General features: G+C 34.5%; 1 protein-coding gene across 1 annotated transcript in view; it reads right to left on the minus strand.

The window, feature by feature from the left end:
- Positions 1–20,856, minus strand: part of LOC145665850 (beta-1,4-N-acetylgalactosaminyltransferase bre-4-like) — a 77,624-nt gene that overhangs the window by 22,456 nt on the left and 34,312 nt on the right. Inside the window, exon 5 of the mRNA XM_081732964.1 lies at positions 10,065–10,283. Within this exon, the coding sequence (XP_081589090.1) occupies positions 10,065–10,283 (219 nt within the window). The remainder of the gene's footprint in view (positions 1–10,064; positions 10,284–20,856) is intronic.

The following is a 20,856-nucleotide window of genomic DNA, read 5'->3' on the forward strand; positions in this document are numbered from 1 at the left end:
GTAAATTCGAACGAGGTAACACTCAGTGGCGTAACTAAAGGCTTGGAGGCCCCACCGTAGGCAGCGAGGAATGGGGCCCCGTCTCTACATCCCACTTCACGATTTGGGGCCCCCTGATGGCTTGGGCCTCCCGGTCTGCATAGCAGTTATTTACAACCTGGTAACACTTATATTAATCAAGCCCAATTTGTGGAAGAAGTGCAAAACCCAAAATTTCGAGACAAAACGTGATTTTCGCATAAATTCTTTAAAATTTGCAACACACTGATAATTACCGTATGTTAACAAAACTCAGCCACCGTTTTCACTATCATCATTATTAATTTAATTTTAAAATGGCGTACGTTTTTCCCAATGGAGTAAGCTTTTATGACACATAGTTTTACATCACTTAAATAAAGCACAACAATTATTTATTGACAGCATTAGAAAGTAGCAGAAATTGGTGGTCTCCTTTTTATAGGGAAATCGTAATTCACACACTTAAAATCACTCTCAACTACAATAGTCATTTGAGTGTATTTTTAAAAAATATCTTGTTTATAACTAGAGTGCAATTTTCCTCCTAGTATTCTCCAAATCAACTTAATACAGAATTTACATTCGACATTAGTATGGACTTTAAGAACATTTTTGTAACCAGTCCATTCGGATTTATTTTATTAGAAATCAATGAGGTTATCATTATCTCGTTCATCTCCATGGTTTTCATCATTTGATTTTGCATTCACACATCTAATTCCTCGACACTGACATAAATTTGAGCGCACAATTCGTGGTTTCCGACAAATGTACATACTTTCACAGCCCTTTTTACAGTTACAGGATATTACACGAAGCAGGTTCCTTGGTCATTCTTGCTGGTACGAGAATACCTCCTAATGTTGTCCATTCATATTCAGTCACTCGCATATCATTGAGCAATACCAGGGCTCAGAAACGTACACTGTCAAAGAATGAATGGAATATACCACTTTTAACGTACACACGCAAAGGTAATGGCCTTTCGGATTTAATCATTGAAGATATAATATACCTTCGTGTTCTGAATATCCAAACTGAAATCCACCTTCTGTACGATGTAACATGGATGATTCTCAAGTGTTGAAGACACCAACTTGCCCCAATTGGAATGAATTTATGGAGCTGGTGACAAGCAACAACAATAAGTATCAAATATATCAAGTAGTAATTCAACCTTTCATCAATCTTCAGCCAATAAGCATGGATGCTGTATATTCGACGCTTATGTTTGCCAGGAAAGAGTGTGAATAAATAAGCAAAAAAGCGTGTTTAGTCACGTTGGATTAACCTTTGTACTCCAAAGCATGTTACATTGTAGCAGCATGTAGAAATTCTGGTGAATTACCGTCAGTAGTTGTTAGACTTTGGGGTTTTCCACACTATAATGTCATTTATGGAAACAGTTGCATATATAATGAAAGGTAGTGGCATTGAATAACTGTTGTCTAGTGTGTATGCTAGTAACTCGATGCCACAGATGAAGTCAGGCCATTCTTATTGCTCGTGCTTTGCGAGCTCATTTTTTAAAAAACATAGTTAGTAATTGCAATATATACTGTATATTTAATGAATCAGACGGCACTGAGGAGTTTGTGCGTCAATTGCGAAATGTTTGTATTCCTCTAATGACTGAAGAAGATATCGATACTGATGTAGTCGTTCAACATTCAAACATAGTCAATCAAGATTGCAAATGACCTGAAGTTATTCATTGACGCTGCTCCAGAAACAAGCCGTATCTCTAAGTTATTCGTTCTGTACTTTCAGCTTCTAAAAATTATGCGTCTTTTAATTCGAAACAACTCGAGACTTGAATCTTCATCTTCACTGCATGTGAGAAATGTTACCATACTTCTATGCAGCTGGGCATCTTTTGTATGCCAAATACGCATATCTGTACTTACAAGAAATGTTGCGGTTGGAGGATGAAATGGATCCTCATGAGTTCCAGTTTTTTACAGGAGACGGTTACTGTATTCGCTATTAGTAGAAAAGATCTATTTTGGAGTGGTACATGGTCTGATGTGACGATTGAGCACGTTTTAGCGAGAGCAATGAAGAGTAGCGGTGGACTGACCCATGGGAGAGGCATGATTGAAAAGATAATATCTAGGTGTGTGTCAAGTATGCCAGCAGCATGCCACTTACGAGAATGTCTTGAAAAATTATTAAACAAAGATAGGCATGAACTTCACACTGGTCGGCATGTGGACCTGTATCAAAGCAGTCAATCGCGTGATATATTACATCTAAAGAAATTCTTGCGTTGGTTTTGCCAGCATTCTCCATTCCCTTCATATCCGGAGCTCGCGTCCCTAAGCACTAGCATGGTAGGTAATGAAATGGTCAACTGATAAATCTAAGGAAATCGGATTGGCTGCTATGGAAGGAATGTTTGGACAGATTTTTGGAAATGTGAAACTTAAACAAAAAGATAACGTCATCACACTATCTGTAATGCACAATGTAGTACGTATCCGTGATGAGCTACTGGCTGTAAACACCATACTTCAACTGAATCATATGAGTAGAAGTCCGAAAAAGAACTCCAGCAGTGTTTTGCTTACGAGCTTGCACCCTATTCACTTTCTCTCTTCACAGAAATGTCCATGAGAAAAACGAAAAAGTCCGCTTTGTACATGTTTGAATATCGGACAAATTTTAAAACTCAAATTTAAATCATTGTGTACGTTATAGATTGAAGCTAGTTTCTACATCATGTAGTTTGGCCCAACATTGAACATACCTTGACGTGCACAACTCATATGTGCCCTATGTACTCACAAACTCAAGAACGAAAGCAACAATTATTTTTTATGGGTATTGCATTGAAAACTGTACAAAAGCCGATGAAGGGAGCAACGTGAGTCAAAGGTTCAACCACCTTTGGTGTTATTCACAAATGAAACCACATTATTAACAAAATAGAGATAAATTCTTAGGTAATTTCAAAAATAAGGATTGTTTCGCCTGTGAGTTGATGGTTCATATGACACAAGCTGGAATTCAAACCCAGCAAGAGGGAAGTAATGCTGACGCACTTATAGCTAAAACTGCTGTAGCCAAGTCTTTAAATCCTTGTAGGCACGTCGTAGTAATTGGCGAGGATGTTGACATTTTAATCATTTTGCTTGAACAAGGTAATAATCAGGACGACATCACATTTCGAAAGCTCGGACGTGAACAAGACGTGAGAAAAGAATTTCGTACTAAGAAGTTGTAAGATACACAGACAAACATACTAACTGTTTTGCTCAGTTATCATGCTTTAACTGGATGCGACACATCATGTGCTTTGTATCGACTGGGAAAGAAAAAGCCATTGCGATTACTTCAAAAACGGGAAGATTTATGCCGATCACTTGAAGTTTTGAACCATGATAATGCTAGTGTACAATCTATGAAGCTGGCAAATCATTTCTACTAACACACTTCAATTCTCCAGCAATAGTAACCTTACTGGATGAATTTCGCTCACCATTCAGAACGAAATACAATTGGCAAAATTGCCACCCACCAGTGATGCTGCGAAACACTATATCATCAGGTTTAATTGTACCGTGGAAATGATTTGCGAGCGACTCAATATGGATGGACAACATTAGGAGGTATTCTCGTACCAGCAAGAATGACCAAGGAACCTGTTCCGTGTAATATCCTGTAACTGTAAAAAGGGCTGTTAAAGTATGTACATTTGTCGGAAACCAGGAATTGTGTGCTCTAATTTATGTCAGTGTCGAAGAATTGGATGTATGAATGCAAAATCAAATGATGAAAACCATGGAGATGAACGAGATAATGATAACCTCATTGATTTCTAATAAAATAAATCCGAATGGACAAGTTACAAAAATGTTCTTAAAGTCCATACTAATGTCGAATGTAAATTCTGTATTAAGTTGATTTGAAGAATACTAGGAGGAAAATTGCACTCTAGTTATAAACAATATATTTTTTTAAAAAATACACTCAAATGACTATTGTAGTTGAGAGTGATTTTAAGTGTGTGAATTACGATTTCCCTATAAAAAGGAGACCACCAATTTCTGCTACTTTCTAATGCTGTCAATAAATAATTGTTGTGCTATATTTAAGTGATGTATAACTATGTGTCATAAAAGCTTACTCCATTGGGAAAAACGTACGCCATTTTAAAAGTAAATTAATAATGATGATAGTGAAAACGGTGGCTGAGTTTTGTTAACATACGATAATTGTCAGTGTTGCAAATTTTAAAGAATTTATGCGAAAATCACGTTTTGTCCCGAAATTTTGGGTTTTGCACTTCTTCCACAAATTGGGCTTGATTTGTATAAGTGTTACTTCGTTCGAATTTACGTTTCTTAAGATTTCCAGTGATATATAACTATTGGTCCTATGTAATAAAAGAAGGTGACTAGAACCATGAAAGTGTGTCACCTTATGTACTTTTGTACAAAGAGGTCAGAAAGTAACATAAGTTATATTTTTTTCTTGTATTGCACCGATTTGTGTCATTGTTGGCTATGATTGAGATAAATATCAAGGACATCTGTTGGTGGTGTTTGGTTGGTGTACAATAACTGTCAGTGTTGCAAACTTTTCATGATTTCTGAAAATATATCTTTTTTAAATAAAAAAGCTGTTTTATTCTTCCTCTTCTTCTAGAAATTTAGCACGAAGGGCATATATGTTATTTACTTATATTTTCTGTCTTTCAAGCTTTCCAATCATATATGATTCATGGCTTTGTGATAATTAGAACGGTGGCTAGAAGAATAAACATAAATGATGACGATTTCCATAAATTCCTTAAGGAAAGACTTCGGACATTTTTCAAAATTGCGGGAAAAGCTACAGTGGGATTTTAGAGGACATTTAGTATGTCATTCCTAACATATTCCCCTACTTCCATACCAATTTTCAGCTTGTTACTAATTTGTTCCTTTCTTGGCAGAAAAATGGGCTATCTTTACTGGACTAAAGTGCATATTATTCCAATCACACAGCTTACGATACGTCGAAGTCAAAACACAGCTGTTTAACAAAGTGTTGTTCTGTCATTCACGTGCGAATGAGTGTTCTATGAACGTTCACTTGACGCGTACCGTACAAGTGCTTCCATTTCTCGGTGTTAGTATGACTCAATTGAAGCGTAACATAGCAGCTAACCGTGGAAATGTGTACGAGCCGAAATACTGTCTGCTACACAGTAATAGATATAGAATAATGTATTACAATTACATTATTTTTTTCCATAGTAGAAATTCATATGAACTATGAATATGAAATATGAAATACAAAAATATACATTTTTTCCCTATGTCTTGCAATTTGGTTGCTATAGAATTAATAGTATTGTTTCGATTTCCTCATGGCACACTAGCGGTCCATTCGCGGCACACCGGTTGGAAAACGCTGCCCTACAGGGTGTAATTCTCAGATATACTCTCAATAGAATTTTCAGATATATCCTGATTTATTTATTTATTTATTTATTTCGGAAAAACAACAGGCAAATGCCTAATTACAGTTTTCCCTTATTGTAAAGTGTATTTAATACACTTTAAAATACATATATAATAACATACTAATATGACGCAATTCAATTATAATACACTCTAAAATACACATATAATAAAATAATAATATGAAAGTAAAATATACGTTAAAATACAAATAGCACGATATACAGGATACAACAAATTTATGTAGAGTGAAAATTTTGTTTGTAACTAAAAACATCTATATCTGGGTGTTCTTGTGACGTCTTATTATACAATATACACATTTTTCTGATAGGCGATACATCTAATGCATTAGTCCTTTGTGCTGAAAGATGGAATATGTCATTATGGGGTCTCGTTGCTCTATGTGGGACGCGAATTTTGATTTCTGATAACAAATATTCTGAATCTATTGCACCATGAATTATTTTATGTAAGAAAGATAATATGAAATGACTTCTTCTGCTTTCAAGAGATTGTAATAAATATTTGTTTCGAAGACCTTCGTAGTTCTCAAATTTGGGATATATACCTGTTTCTTTATATGTCAAAAAGCGCACAAATTTATTTTGAATGTTTTCGATTTTATTTATATATTTCTTACTATTAGAACCCCATATTATCGCTGCATATTCCACCTTAGACCGCACATAGGCAGTGTATAATGTTTTGAGAGCATTAGTATTAGAAAAATCACCTCCTAATCTCATCACAAAGCCAAGATTCCTAAAGGCCTCACCAATTACTCTGTTGACATGAATATCGAATGATAGGTTTGACTGCAGAGTGACTCCAAGATCAGTAACATAATCCACTCTCTCAATTGGCGTTTGATTAATTGTATACGCATTGCGTACATAGTTTATTTTCCTGGTGTATGACACTACTTTACATTTTCTAATATTTAGTAGCAACTTATTTGATTCACACCATTGGGAAATAGCATTAATGTCATTTTGCAAAGAAATTGCGTCTAATTCCGTGGAGATACTGCGATAGATTTTTAGATCGTCAGCAAACAAAAGTTTGTGGGAAGATGTTATTACAGGTGGTAAATCGTTAACAAATAGTATAAATAACAGAGGTCCTAAGTTCGATCCCTGAGGCACACCAGAGTCTACGACATTGGATTTCAGAGATAGTCCAAAGAAGGCAGAAGGTAAGCCTTGACAACAATGACATCCAATGCTTCGGAGGGAAGTCAGAAGTGTTAGGAACCGGCAGCTTTATGTCTTTCTGTGTTCGGAATAATGTATGATACAATGTATTTCGTCACGGTATGTTTCACGTTTTCTTCACTTATAAGCGTGAAAGAAAACATTGCAGCCGGCCTTTTCCCGAGTAGAAGAAACCGTGCTGCTGACGATCCTTAAAACTTTCAACATCGCGCCAAAGGATTCCGTGTTAACTGCTATAAGGCTTATCATTTTCCTACTTTGGACCAATCATAAAGTTCGAACATACTTATAAATTCGGTTGATGGCATATCTGGGAATTTCACCCTGTATGGAGTAGTCTGTACACCCACTGAAAATTAATGAAATATGCATTTTTGGATTGCGTTTCATTACACTGATAAGGACAACGATCCATAGTTTCTGGAATTCGAAATAGGGCCCACTGAAATTTGGCTTTTTCGCGATTTTGTACAGCCCTAGCTCTGAAACTATGAACTTTTCCCCACAGGTCCATATGAACTTTTTCTCTAATTTTGATGTAAGGAATTAGCTCTTACAGTTTGTCTTTATAGTTCATAAACACCCTGTATATACAGAGTGGCTCATTTTAATATTTCCACAAAATATATATCGAAAATGGTTGTACATAAATGAACCAAACAAAAACTCAGATAGAAAATGCCATAGGGCACATCGAGTGGTGTTGTCGCTGTGCCCCCCTGCGTCGCCCTTCATGAGGGCCCCAGGCCCAACTTTAAAGTTTTAAATGGAAACATTGAGCAAGTGATACTTCGCTCGATAGATTTTTAGAAACTAAAAAGCGTTATAGCAAAAGATTTTTCATATCGATCAACGTATTCAAAATGGCAGCAAAGACATTAGATAAAATGATAGATAGATAGATAGATAGATAGATAGATAGATAGATAGATAGATAGATAGATAGATAGATAGATAGATAGATAGATAGATAGATAGATAGATAGATAGATAGATAGATAGATGTTATTAGATAAAATGTCCAGTACCGCTAATATGAAATCGGTTGAAGGCAAATGAACTGAACAAAAAGTGAAGCAGGAAAATTGTATGGGGCACTTCGAATGATGTCGCGACGGACTTTCATAGGGGCCCTGGGCTGAACTTCGAAATTTTAAATAGAAACATGGGTTGAGTGATATTTCGTTCGATAAGTATTCCAAGATTCGATAGAATCGCACCAATATCGTGCATGCGACACTTGAATAAAGCAACATTTGAACACATTGTTATAAAAACAGAATTCTTCGACAATTTTGTTTTGAATTTCAATTGATTCAATTTTGCATGAAATCATTACATGCATTAAAATGGTTGGTACCATTTAGCACGAATTTTACCTACTTTTTCTCATTACAGAGATATCTATCTCCTACAAAAGCACATTTCAGGTAATTTTGTTGCTTAGATTCAGTTTTCAAAAACTAAGTTTCTCATTTGCAATTTCATCGTTCCTTCCCGCTTCATCCACTTACGGAGTGAGGTTGGAGTGATAATTTTCTAGGAAATAGATTTCCCCCTTCGAATTATTGCACTTCTACTCTAATCATCTTTTCCTCTGTAGCAACATTCTCGAGCCATGATATGATAAATATCTTTTGTTATTTAGTATTAAAATTTTTGTTCTGTTCATTTATCTTTAACAGTTTTCATTCTATGGGCTCTGGACGTTTTACTTGATATAGGTACCATGTCTTGTCGGTTATTTTGTAAATGGTGACCGATATAAACAATCTTTTGTCACAGCTCTCTTTAGTTTTTAAAGATCTATCAAACAATGTATCATTTTCCCCAAGTTTCCATTTAAAATTTTGAAGTTGCGTTCTTGACCTCCATGAAAGGCGACACTGGGGGCAAAGCGACAACGCCATTCGATGTGCCCTATGGCATTTTCTATTTGTTTTCGTTCGGTTCATTTATGTTCAAACGTTTTCATATTAGTGGCACTGGACACTTTATCTGATACAGACACCATGTCTTGGTCACCATTTTGAACACGGTGATCGATATGAAAAATCTTTTTTTCACAACGCTTTTTAGTTTCTAATGATCTATCGAACGAGATATCACTCGCCCATGTTTCCATTTAAATTTTTAAAGTTGGCCTCTGGGCACGCTGAAGGGCAGCCTCAGGGCACTGTGGGCATCATTCGATGTGCCCCGTGGCATTTCCTATTCGAGTTGTCATCTATTTTCAATCGTTTTCGAAATATTTGTGTGGAAAGATTAAAATGGGAAACGCTGATACGAGTGATTCGCTTGCTTTACAAATGATAAAACAAGAAACCTTTAAGATAAAATCTTTAATATATGTAATTTATCTAATGGTAACAAATTTCTCTATAATGAAAAAGTAATGCATATTGCAATTAATTCTTGACAAATACTTTTTTAAAATATATTTTACTCTAATTAATAATTTTCCTTTTCGCTCACTTTCATGATTTTCTAATTCATATATAACAATGATGACATAATGTGTTAATTTTAAAAGGCATACGGGTAGAAAGAAGATGCCATCAGAGTAGAATAAATGAGAAACTGATAAAGGTAATACATATAAAGGTGCTGAATTATATAGAATATTTCTAAAACTTAGTTATCTATAAAGCACGAGAAGGATATCCTTACATTGGGATCTTTGAAATACCGCTTATTTCAATAGTAAAAGTGCGCACGCTTCAATGCGTTACTATGCGTCTTTTTATAATCATATGACGACGGTGAATCCAATTCAAACCTATTCGTCCATAGGGCATAATAAAAGTAACCTCAGAGTTGGGGTGCCTGAAGTATACTTATGACATTAACAAAACTGGGTACATTTTAATTGCACTTTAACACTAAATTTTAATACTTTTTATTAAGAAAAGTGTCTGTATATAATTACGTAATGATATTATATGTTGATTAAGCATTACACAAATTGTAGTACGAAATATTAAATTAATTACTTCTATATGATCAATAAAGCAAAGATATTTAAGATTTGGAGTTATTTTACGGATAACCCAGTGCATTGGTAACATTTTAAAATACCTTCATTTAGATTAAGCATCTTCAGATTAGCATAGAAAACGTAATGGGAAATCTACACAATTATGAGCATCTTTTATTAGTAGTTGAATGTTCTTTAATGAGTTATTGTTGAGCATACTGATAGACACACAAACACATGTTAAGACGATTGACCAACTCCACAAGGATTACCGTAATATTAATATCGTTTATACCAGATATGTTACCTAGAAAACTAAGCCTAGTTCAACATCCGTTATAAGAATACTACCATAGAGAACGGATGGTTTCTGCTCCCTGAAACCACTGATTGGCTTACCTTCTTGGATTTTTACTTGCCTCCTTATGACGCAACATTATGTATCGAGCGATGTTCACAGGATACCGGGATATGTAAAGACGGTTGGATATGATTCGATTTCCCATATCGTCGTCCTCAGCACCCCAGCCCCAATACATATTGCTGTAGCCATTCAGCTTTTGAAACTGCTCACGGGTCAAGACAGTTACTCCACCGAACAAATTGTAGTATGGCAGTCTACAAGGAAACAAATAATTAGGAAGAGTGCACATAAAAACAGTTTGTCACTAAATCGTAAAATTTATTTCAGAATACTTAAATAGATCCAGCATGGCCAATATTTACACCATGGAATTCATCTATGTATATCAACTGTTCGTTGCAAGGTTACGTTATATTTAAAGAGATAATCAATCACCTCAAAACAGATTTCATAAAATTGTTTCGTTCCGTGTATTTTATTATTATTATTATTATTATTATTATTATTATTATTATTATTATTATTATTATTATTATTATTATTATTATTATTATTATTGAAACTTTGATCAAGTCCACATTCCAAATTCGAAAGCCAGAACTCCGGAACCAAATACTTGAACACAATATTATTTTATATGCCTATTAAATATCTACCACCAGGCCAAGTTGGATCAAGATCGATTATTTGCGGTAAATATTTTCTTTTGAGTTCGCCATAAAATCTCAGTTCGTAGAACTTTCGTAGAACGTTCGTAGAACTATGTATGCAAATATTTATCCTCAACGGTTCAGCCATTTTTGTTTGACTCACACAGAAAATAACGTTTTCCTTATTGTCATCCTGGATTGGAACTGTTTTAGAATTGCGTTTAATATGTAGCATGTAGCATTATTCCTAATAGAGCACTTGGAGTAAACCTAGATTGTTTGCATTAACTTATAGTACATTTAAATTACCTATCTTGCTAATGTGTAATGAACGCACCTATAATGTGCTTATGAGTAAACTTCGGATCGATATGCAGTAAAAAAAACAGCAAAATATGCATGCAAATATGCACTAAAAATCACGAAAATATGCAAATATGCACTAAAAAGGGTAAATATGCACCAATCAAAAGCTAAAGTTAAATGAGAACTTTTATGGCTCTTTAGATGAAATAAAAGTTGTATTACTGGAACTGCATATACTTGGTATACAACTATGATCCATTTATGTTATACAATACACAAATATGTGGTTTTCGGAATTTTCTGGTATGTCTTCTGCGTTTGTCAGTCGAAACATTTCTGTACAATGTTCCTTCCGTGTCAGAGGGGTCGTTAAGAGACAGTATTTCAAAGAAGAAATACTGGGTATTTTACTTGCTGATATATCTGGAAATTCGTGATTCATTTTTCCCGTGAACACGTTACTTGCATCAAACAAGAATTTTATGCCAAAAGTTTCCGCGACTATTGACTGTGCTTTTCGAACAAATGCTTGTACGACTAGTCCTGGCGGAGTCTGTTTCGTTGGCTCAAACAGCTCAAATGCACTAGAAAGTCCTATTCACACGCTCTTCTAATCTCATTATGATCTTTGAAATTGAACTGAAATGAGTATTGATAAACGCAAGTTCACTTGTAATATTTTCACCTCTACATGCATTCACGGCTTCTTGAATGCATTTGGCTTCTTCGGGGTTTAAACAACTCAGTATTTGAAATTGAAACACATCTATCTACATCTATATCTTGTAATTTACAAATACTATATACAAATAAAAAGATTAGAATGCGCCAAGTGTCTATAAATAAATAATAAATATAATGAGAGAAGTAAATAAGTATTTCTGGCATAATTATATAGTAAAACCTGTCAAGCGAAATTGAACAGGACTCGCCAATTTTTTGTGATTAAGGGAGATAGGTCTATTTTTTAAAAAATTAAATAGTGTATATACATATAATTGACAGTGATCTAGAACAAAATACCGTACATACCATATTCAATTACAGTATTTATTTCTGCTACGAATTAATACAGATAACTTGTAGTGAACAAAAAACTAGAAATGTTTCCCAAGGCCAAGAAAGAAAATAGATACTGTGCCCTTTCCCGCACTCCCTTTTCTACTTTTGGCTCCCTTTTGACCTATTGTGTATATTATGCTTCTTATTCCATGCCTCTAGACCAGTTTGAGAACGAGTTACTGGTATTTCAAAATAACTCTATGAAAATTGTACTTCATTCAAAACCTTGAACCTTATATTGCGGAACGGGCTTGGTGGACTAAAAATTAAATGTGTTAGTAAGGTAGCAAGAAAATGTAATGTAGTTCTTATACCTAAATTTATCATGGAGCGTCCAAAAAGTTTCTAAACGCTACATTCCGAAACTTTAAAATTTTCGATAAAAAGCTTATTTTAATATTCTTTGTACGCAACACAAGTTCCGCGTAATCAAAAGAATGTAACTCATTTTTTACCTCTAAATTCATGGGATCGTGAAATATTTCCCCTTAACATGTGTTTTCGTTTAATAAGGGGCCCGTTGTAGGTAATATTTACAGTATTAAAAGCCTGTATTCAAAACCTTATATTCTTATTTAAAAGAAAATAAATAAACTTGAAATTACTTTTTGTATCGAATTATGTGTAAATTCTAGAATATTTTCTTCTAGTGTAAATTGTCCGTTTCAAACAGCAATACTTTACAGTATATAGTGTATAACAATTTTCAATACAAAAAAAGTACAATGTATGTTTCTGCTTCTTATAGTATTAAATACGGTATACAGTTTTTCCAAATTCTTCATAAAAGCTGCGAATGGACTGCCATAACATATATTGAAAGTTAAATCACTCTAACCCCTAAAGATAGTTAACAAAATAAAGTGAAATTCGTTTTTGGAAGTTATATTTTAATGTTCTATTATTACATTGCAAAGCACGATGAATAACTAATTCAATTTATATGTTCAAAGTATCGCCCGTTAGCATCAATGCACTGGCCATGCCCCTGAACTGCTGCGCAGACTATCGGCTGCAATGTGCCTAGTACGATATCCGCACAGGAACGTTCGATGCCTACTTCTAGATCATACAATGTACGAGGCTTTTGTCCGTAAACAACGTTCCTTACAATTCTGCATAAGTAAACGTCTAGGTGGAAGTGAGTCCCGGGTGTCATAGGAGATAGTCGACAAACCGTATCCTGTCCTTCTTATCCACAATTCAGGTAAATATTCATTGAGAAACTGACTGACAAGATACTTATAGTGGGGTTGGGCATTATCAGCTTGAACGTAAAATTTTTCGTTCATATAGCGATCAGTAATGACAAATGAAATTGATGTCTCTATCATCTGCTGGAACTTCACGCCAGTAGGTATTCTGTTACGAAAGAACAGCCCAATCCAACTAAGATAAGGTAATATGTACCACACATTCATCTCCTGTTAATTCATGGTTTTTCCCATGTGAATTTCCAAATAGTAGATACAATTCTGTCAGTCTACTGTTCCATTGAGTGTGAATGTAACCTCGTCGGACCACATAATCATTTCTGCAAGCGTTTCTTTCTAGTCTTCCATGTATTCAGACCACTCTCAGTACTCGAATCCACGATTTCGGTCGTCCACGTTTATTGCGTGAAGCAATTTGTGAATGTAGGGACCGTCAAAATGAAACGAACACTTGCGTGACTCATACCGGTTTCACTGAGAAACTGTCTCACAGACGTCTGCGGTGAAAGAGTAAACTTTTCTAACACAGTACGGGACTTACCATAACTTGTTGCTATGAGAGACGGTTAGAAGGTTTCAGTGCATATTTATAACACAATTCTCAGTCTCAAATTTACCACGAATTCTGGCAATTGTTAAACATGCCAATGATTGTGTTTCAAATTGATTCTGTCACTGTCATTGAATCTCAATGAAAGTTTCGTACTTCATGTACAACTTCAAGGGTTTCTCCTCCCTTTGTTTAAATACCAGCCTTGCAAAACCATTATCGGGATGCAATGTAATAACAGAATACCAAACATCTAAGTATGACACCTTCAAAAATGAGGCGTTTCCGTCAATCCTTTAGAAGTTATTCACAATTATGCAATGCACAATTAAACAGTTTATATATTTTTAGAGCCACTCGTATGGTACGTTTTTAATATAATTTTTACGATAGTATTTTGTATTTGCTTAGTTCAATCAAGGAAATTCTAAAGTATACGTTAACTGTACCTTCCACTTAGCTTCGTATATTTTTCATATAATTATAATTATGACTACATGAATATTACATGCATAGAAATGTAAAAATCTTAGCGCTTCCCCTTCATATGCTCAACAACAAGCTGTTAGCTGTTACGTGTGTATGTGCAGTTTTGATTACAGCATTAAAACGGCGAACGGTTACGATACTCAATTTTCAATTCATTACAAAGTATATACTTTTATATTTCTATAAAAATATGTCTTTATATGCTACAATTATTAAGAATTGAAGTCTATTTCTCCTTATGCCAACTAAAGAATCCGCTGAAGTTCCACAGGCTAAGGCTCGAATTCAGTCGTTATAAAATTCAAAGGCAAAGTTAAACTGCTATGTTGTGAAATATTTTCTTTTGAAACTTGAATAAGAACTGATACAGAAAGAAAGCTGTCACGAAAAGGAATCGTAGAGCTCAGTCACGCATTCACAAGTTGCTTCACCAGTAGTGTATAATTGGAAATTCTGCAACACACCAACCATATTTTAATATCACCATATTCGATCTTATTTTTATATCTAAATATCACTGTTAAAACACATCTCAAATTATCCTAGCACAAAAGCATTAAAAGGGAAAATATAATAAGTAAAAACAATTGTTTACGCTCGGTAACATCCTTCGTCATTTGTCAGCGCCGACGAATAATTGTTTTATGATATTACGATGAGCGACGATCACTGACTCTCTTTCTCTCTTTCAGATAGCGTCACGTCGAAACAGGTAATCATGCTGCTTAGGTAGCGAGCATTTTTAAAAAAGGATCCTGTTTACATTCTTTAAAGAAGCGAAACCATTAATGCTTTCCAACTCAATGCCTCAAGCAAGACAAACTCTACAATTCCATTTTTATGTTGTTTTCTTTCTTACTTTTCTTTGTAACGTAACTTAACACAGGCAGGCAACAAAATAACCTAACAGTGTAGCTTCGAAATTAATTACTAGTTTCAGAAGAAAAGCAAAATATATGTTATTTTATTTCCTAAACTAAGCATTAGAGTCTTTTATTAGCATCAAATTCAAAAAAATACAGTTTTGTTTAGGATTACTGAAAGTTAATATTGTCAGTGTAAATATTTTTATGAATCTTTATCAAAATCTTTATTTATGGAGGCATTAAAACTTATATGGTTGACTTAAGCTAATTTGGAATAATTATAATATTGGAACATTGATATTTCTATAATACCAAACCCCATCTTTCCTGAAAACCACAACAGCATGAAGAAACACTTTAAACTCGTCGCATTCGACTAAAATGCTTTTCAGAAAATTAGTTTTTATTTTCCCATCTTTTCGATTTTATATTTCTTATTCATTTCCATTTCTTTCAAATTAATAATTCCAATCATTCCAATCTTGTTTGAAAAATAAACATTCTTTGCCACGATTTATAATACAAAAATCATTAAAATCAATTTTATTTTTGCATAATGATTCAAAACTTATCAGACTCGGATGTTCTTTCAAACCTCGAGAATTTCTGGATATTTGTATTTATAACCGCTACCAGATTATAGAAGGAAATTTTTGTGGACACTCTGTATATTTCGTAAAGACAGTGACTATTATTTTTGATTTGTACTTTATTCTGCGACGCATATAAGTTCTTTCTTCGGTGGCAGTTGCTTCCTTCCCACACAATTGGACAAAGAAGTATTTCATTTTTTTTCAAATATATATTTAAAACATTGCTTTTGGTGAGAACATTTCAGTTAGTGACAAACCACTTCACTGTTTCTCCCTGACTTATTATATGCACAGTATATATTCTACAGTTATTGGGAACTGAATTAAGTGTTTTCTTTAATCGCTTATGAAACATTGCAATAGATTAGAGCAGACTAGACCAGAACAGGTACTCAAGTGACCAGAGTGACGCCGGTTGCGTTGGTTTTGCAGTTCCTTATCTGTACTTTCTCACGCCAGACTTATCGCCGTGTCTCGTGCATTGTAGGCAGTAAACTAAAATTATCATAAATTATTTTCCGTATTCTGTTTGCATGTGCACACAGGCGATTTAAGTGAGTGGTTTTTGGAATGAACTGCCAACACTCTTGATTCGACCGTTGCAGCCCGTACCTTGAGCTTTGGTGCTCAGGGAGTTTGACTCCGGTATTGTACGCAGCCACCACGCACGTTGCGTCGGGAACCAAGTACGATTTTGTGTTAAGGGGCATAAGCTATTAGCCGGTGAAGGACGTTTTCTTACGGCTAGCCCCAACTACTGAAGTCCCAGGTCCGCAGACCTTGTGCGTATATGTCAGTTATATACGCATCCTCCAACATCAGCATTCTATTCTCTTTTTTTTTAATTTGCTGAAGACTCATCTTTACGCTGCAGGATTGTTTGGCGCAGTAACTGGATTCCTCGTGAGATTGTCCAGGCAACTTTTCCCCAGTGCTAATCCCCCAAGTGCGTCAATGGTGTGAGAGGCAGTCGCAGTGAAATCTGAATTAGAATCATATATATATATATATATATAAAGGGCTACAGCGCATTAGAACGGCAAAGTGTGATTTTAGTGATGAAAATTATTATACATATTCTGTGTTCAGTGTTGTGTTACTTCCTCTTCGTTATTTTTTTAACAGTATTCTAATAAATAAGTATAGTGTTGTTTAATCTAGTGTGTTTTCGTTGTTTGTGTGAGTGATGTTTGCGTGTGTTGCGATCTGGATGACCGTCTGATCGTCCGTGAGAGTTTCGAGACGAGACACCCGAACCTCTCAGCGCCTAATGCTCATCTCATCATTGAGACCGACGAGCGATTTGGGAACAATTTGTAACTCTTCTTGGAGAGGTCCTTCATCGTCCTGTCCAGGTAAGTTCCAGTCTCAGGAGAATACTTATTGGTAGGACCACGAACCACGAACAGCGACCAGATTTCACGGATTGGTTACAGATAAATGTCCGCCCAAACAGAGACCTCGAATTGAAATGGTTACATATTTATAAATTTTTGTATGTTGAATGTTTTTTGCCTAGAGGCTTGTTTTTATATTACTATACCAGACTTTTGTAATACCAATTATTATTTTCTTAACCTTATATATATTTCTTTAAACTTGGAACTCCGTAGAGTTCACGGGTGTGATTTGTAACACACTAACTTTAGAACAAATTTAAATTTCAAGGGGTAACGTTTAGTATATATTCGTTGATATTTTCTTTTACATGATCTAATATCCTTACTTACATTTTCATATTGCAGTATAGAAATGACATCTTCTGTCTTCATCTAAAACTGTTGTAAAACTTTTGTGTGGTTATATATTTTAAAAATGGCCTGAGTTACTGACTCCCTTTAGATAATTATATTCCTATTTCCGCAAACGAAAAACTTTTATGGATAATAAGCCATAAAATTTAATACATATAAAACATTACAATATATCAGACTTAAACTTCATCACTTAATATTTTATTCTTCAGATCATATGAAAAATTATTTTGGCCAATTAAAACTCCATAACAAATTGTATAATCACCTACAGCTTCTGTAAAATCTACTATATTTATATTGTTCTTTCCGTTACATATTCATTGATCTCCTGCAATTAATTGCTTATATTTGTCTATTTTCCTATTTCCACATATTTTTCTCTTAAGTGTTGTATTCATACATTTTAAAATAATCTTTCTTTATATTATTTGAAATTTCCAAGTTTATATTTTCTTTCGAAAATATCTCATTCTGAACATTCTCAGGATAATATATATTCTTCACCTTACAATGATCAAATTTACTACTATATTTAGTTTAATCTATGGGCCTATAGTTTTGAAACGCTACAATTACAAATAATAGGTTAACTAAATTGTCTCGAGTTATATCGTGTTGCTACGTCAAACTGAAATAACGTGCATGTTACACCTTATTGAATGTACTTATACATCTAAAAGGAATATCTGATTTTTGATTCTTTTATTTTATTCAATTTCAATTTACTCTCATAACTAGACTCATATTCTACTACTGGGATATCTCTATACTCTTTATATGAGCCGCAGTTGCAACTGCTTCTGTCCCTGTGCATTTACGTAAAATTTTATTAGTATTAGTAGAATTTCTAAATGTAATTCTTAATTATCGTTGTTACATACTCTCTTCTAATAACTTAAAAATCATCGTATTAATCTTAATGGAAATAGAACTGTAAAGTTCCTTCCTAACCCAAGTTTATGATCTGTTTCGAAAGCAGGTTGTTTTGATTCAGGTTTAGATACTTTTAAAGTTCCAATTATTCTTCAAATTATTTCTGGTAATTGAATCTTATCTATAACTATTCCAAGCTTTCTCATTCCTATTTTTGAGAAGAAGAGTGAAAAGAAATTATCTACAAGTTTTATTGTATCTTTTGGGCGAATTGTTTCACCAACTTGAGCACCTACAACTTCAAATTCCATAGAAAAATCTACTCTGAGAGAGTGTATAAAACCATCGTTAACATCAAAATCAAACTTAGTATCTTTGTTATCTGCATTCAAATTATTAAGTGTTTATTTGTTTGGTGTAAACTTTGTGATTCATGATTTACAATACTATCCACTTATTGTAGAGAAAATCTTTGTAAAAGTACAGTTGGGGTTGCTTCAGCAACATTAATAATATTATCAGCCCCATGTTTTCTTTTTTGTCTAAATTTCATTAATTTTGACTCCAGACACTGACACCGCTATAATTCCTAGTCAGCTTAAATTTCTATCCGTCATGAAATTATTACATGTTTCCATTTGTCAACACCCCGGGTATCGTACATGTAACAAAAGTATTTCCTCGCTTGAAGAGCTTTTCCGTAAGGCAAGGCTTTTTCCGTCTCCTCTTCTCGGAAATACATTCTTTCTTCAGGGTACTGGCAATGGTCATGTCGGGCATAGTGACAGCAACATCATCAGAAACAGTTCAAGCAATTTTTCTTGTGGCGCAAGATCAATGGCTTGATGCTTACTGTCTTTATTTTCTGCACAACACGTGGAATTCCTTTAGGTATTCTCCCATAATTGTTCTTCAAGGATGCCATGGCATGCCTACTTTGCTTCCTAAAACTCTTCCTACCGATGCACACGAACTTTTGCAGATATCTGTCGCCGTGAAATAGTCAGGTTAATTGGCAAAACACAATTGAGGACTCGGAGGGCATTATATCATTGTATTCACTAAATTATCAACATTACAGATTTTCTAAAAACAAAATTCAAAAGTCCTTTATTTTGAATCAAACACAGTGCGTGTATTATACTCGTAAACAAACTAAGGACAAATCAATTACTGCGTAATAATCGTGGTTAAGTTGTCAAATCGCTCGACCAGTAATCTGAAGGTAGTCGAATCGATTCGGATCCACGAACGACTAGTGCTTTTTCTTACTTTAGAATTTTTGATTGCGATTGATCCGCGATGGCACACGTTTTATGTTCTTCAGATATTTGAATACTCGGATGTTTCAATACTTGAACTATCAAATTTTCAGGAATAATAATAATAATAATAATAATAATAATAATAATAATAATAATAATAATAATAAACTAATAATAATTATTATTATCTTATAGAACATTAAAAGTGAGGAGCTTATTCTCACTCAGGTCATAGCATTACAACCAGAAGTGTAACATTTGGCAAGAATATTACGGTTTCGTTTAGTGTTGCTCTCGAGAAGCGGAATTTCTAATCTCGTTTCTGAAACAAAACAAACAAAATTGAGACGAGAGTTAAAACGATTTCTCGTTTTATCTCGATTCTCGAAATAGTGTATGTCCATTATTTAGATAACAATTACTTTGTAGACGGGATCTTATAAGTTATTTTGTTACTTTGTATTTTGAAGCTCATTGAATTTATTATGGTATATGTAGGTATTTTTGAAGTAAAGCTTTTATAATTTATCCTGCACATCCTAAAAGTTAGTTTATTATATGCCTTACTGTTCAGTGATATTAACCCTAACAGCACAATTACATAGCAGGTAAATGTCTATGATGTTCCTTCAGGTACATGGGAATGTGCCCAGTATGTGCCTTATGTCCCTGTGAGAGAAATCTCATGGACAGTAAGTGGTAGTCACAGTCTATGTCCTCCCCTAGGCACATGCCTGACATGTACCTGAGGGACTTACCTAGTATGTTCTTCCCCATACCATAAGAGAAAATTACTCCCCCAAAATATGTTAAATCGCCTTTATGCGTAATTTGTTTACATAAGGGCAGTGTAAAAGCACTTTTAAAAAGTAGAAAAAAAGTACACGACGGGGGGGGCGAGCCCCCAACACTTTAATTACTAGGCACGTGCTCTTCCGACTTGGCTACGGAGGCGATGAAGAAAAGGTCGCTTGTAGAGGGATAGATCCTTGAGGTCATTTTAACTTGGCTAATCAGAGACCTCTTGTAACCCTGTATTTTCGACGATAACCATTTGGGATCATACAAAATCCGTTCGCCATGTAATTTCATGACAAAATAACACGCGCCTCTACTTTATTTGATGGTTCTTCCATATTCACTTTCAAATTTGATCGGCGACAGTTAGCATCCAAAAAATTCCCTAACTACGTAAATAATTA

Source organism: Thermobia domestica, chromosome 12 (assembly GCF_964235325.1).
Source record: "Thermobia domestica chromosome 12, izTheDome1.hap1.1, whole genome shotgun sequence".
NCBI classification, from domain to species: Eukaryota; Metazoa; Arthropoda; class Insecta; order Zygentoma; family Lepismatidae; genus Thermobia; species Thermobia domestica.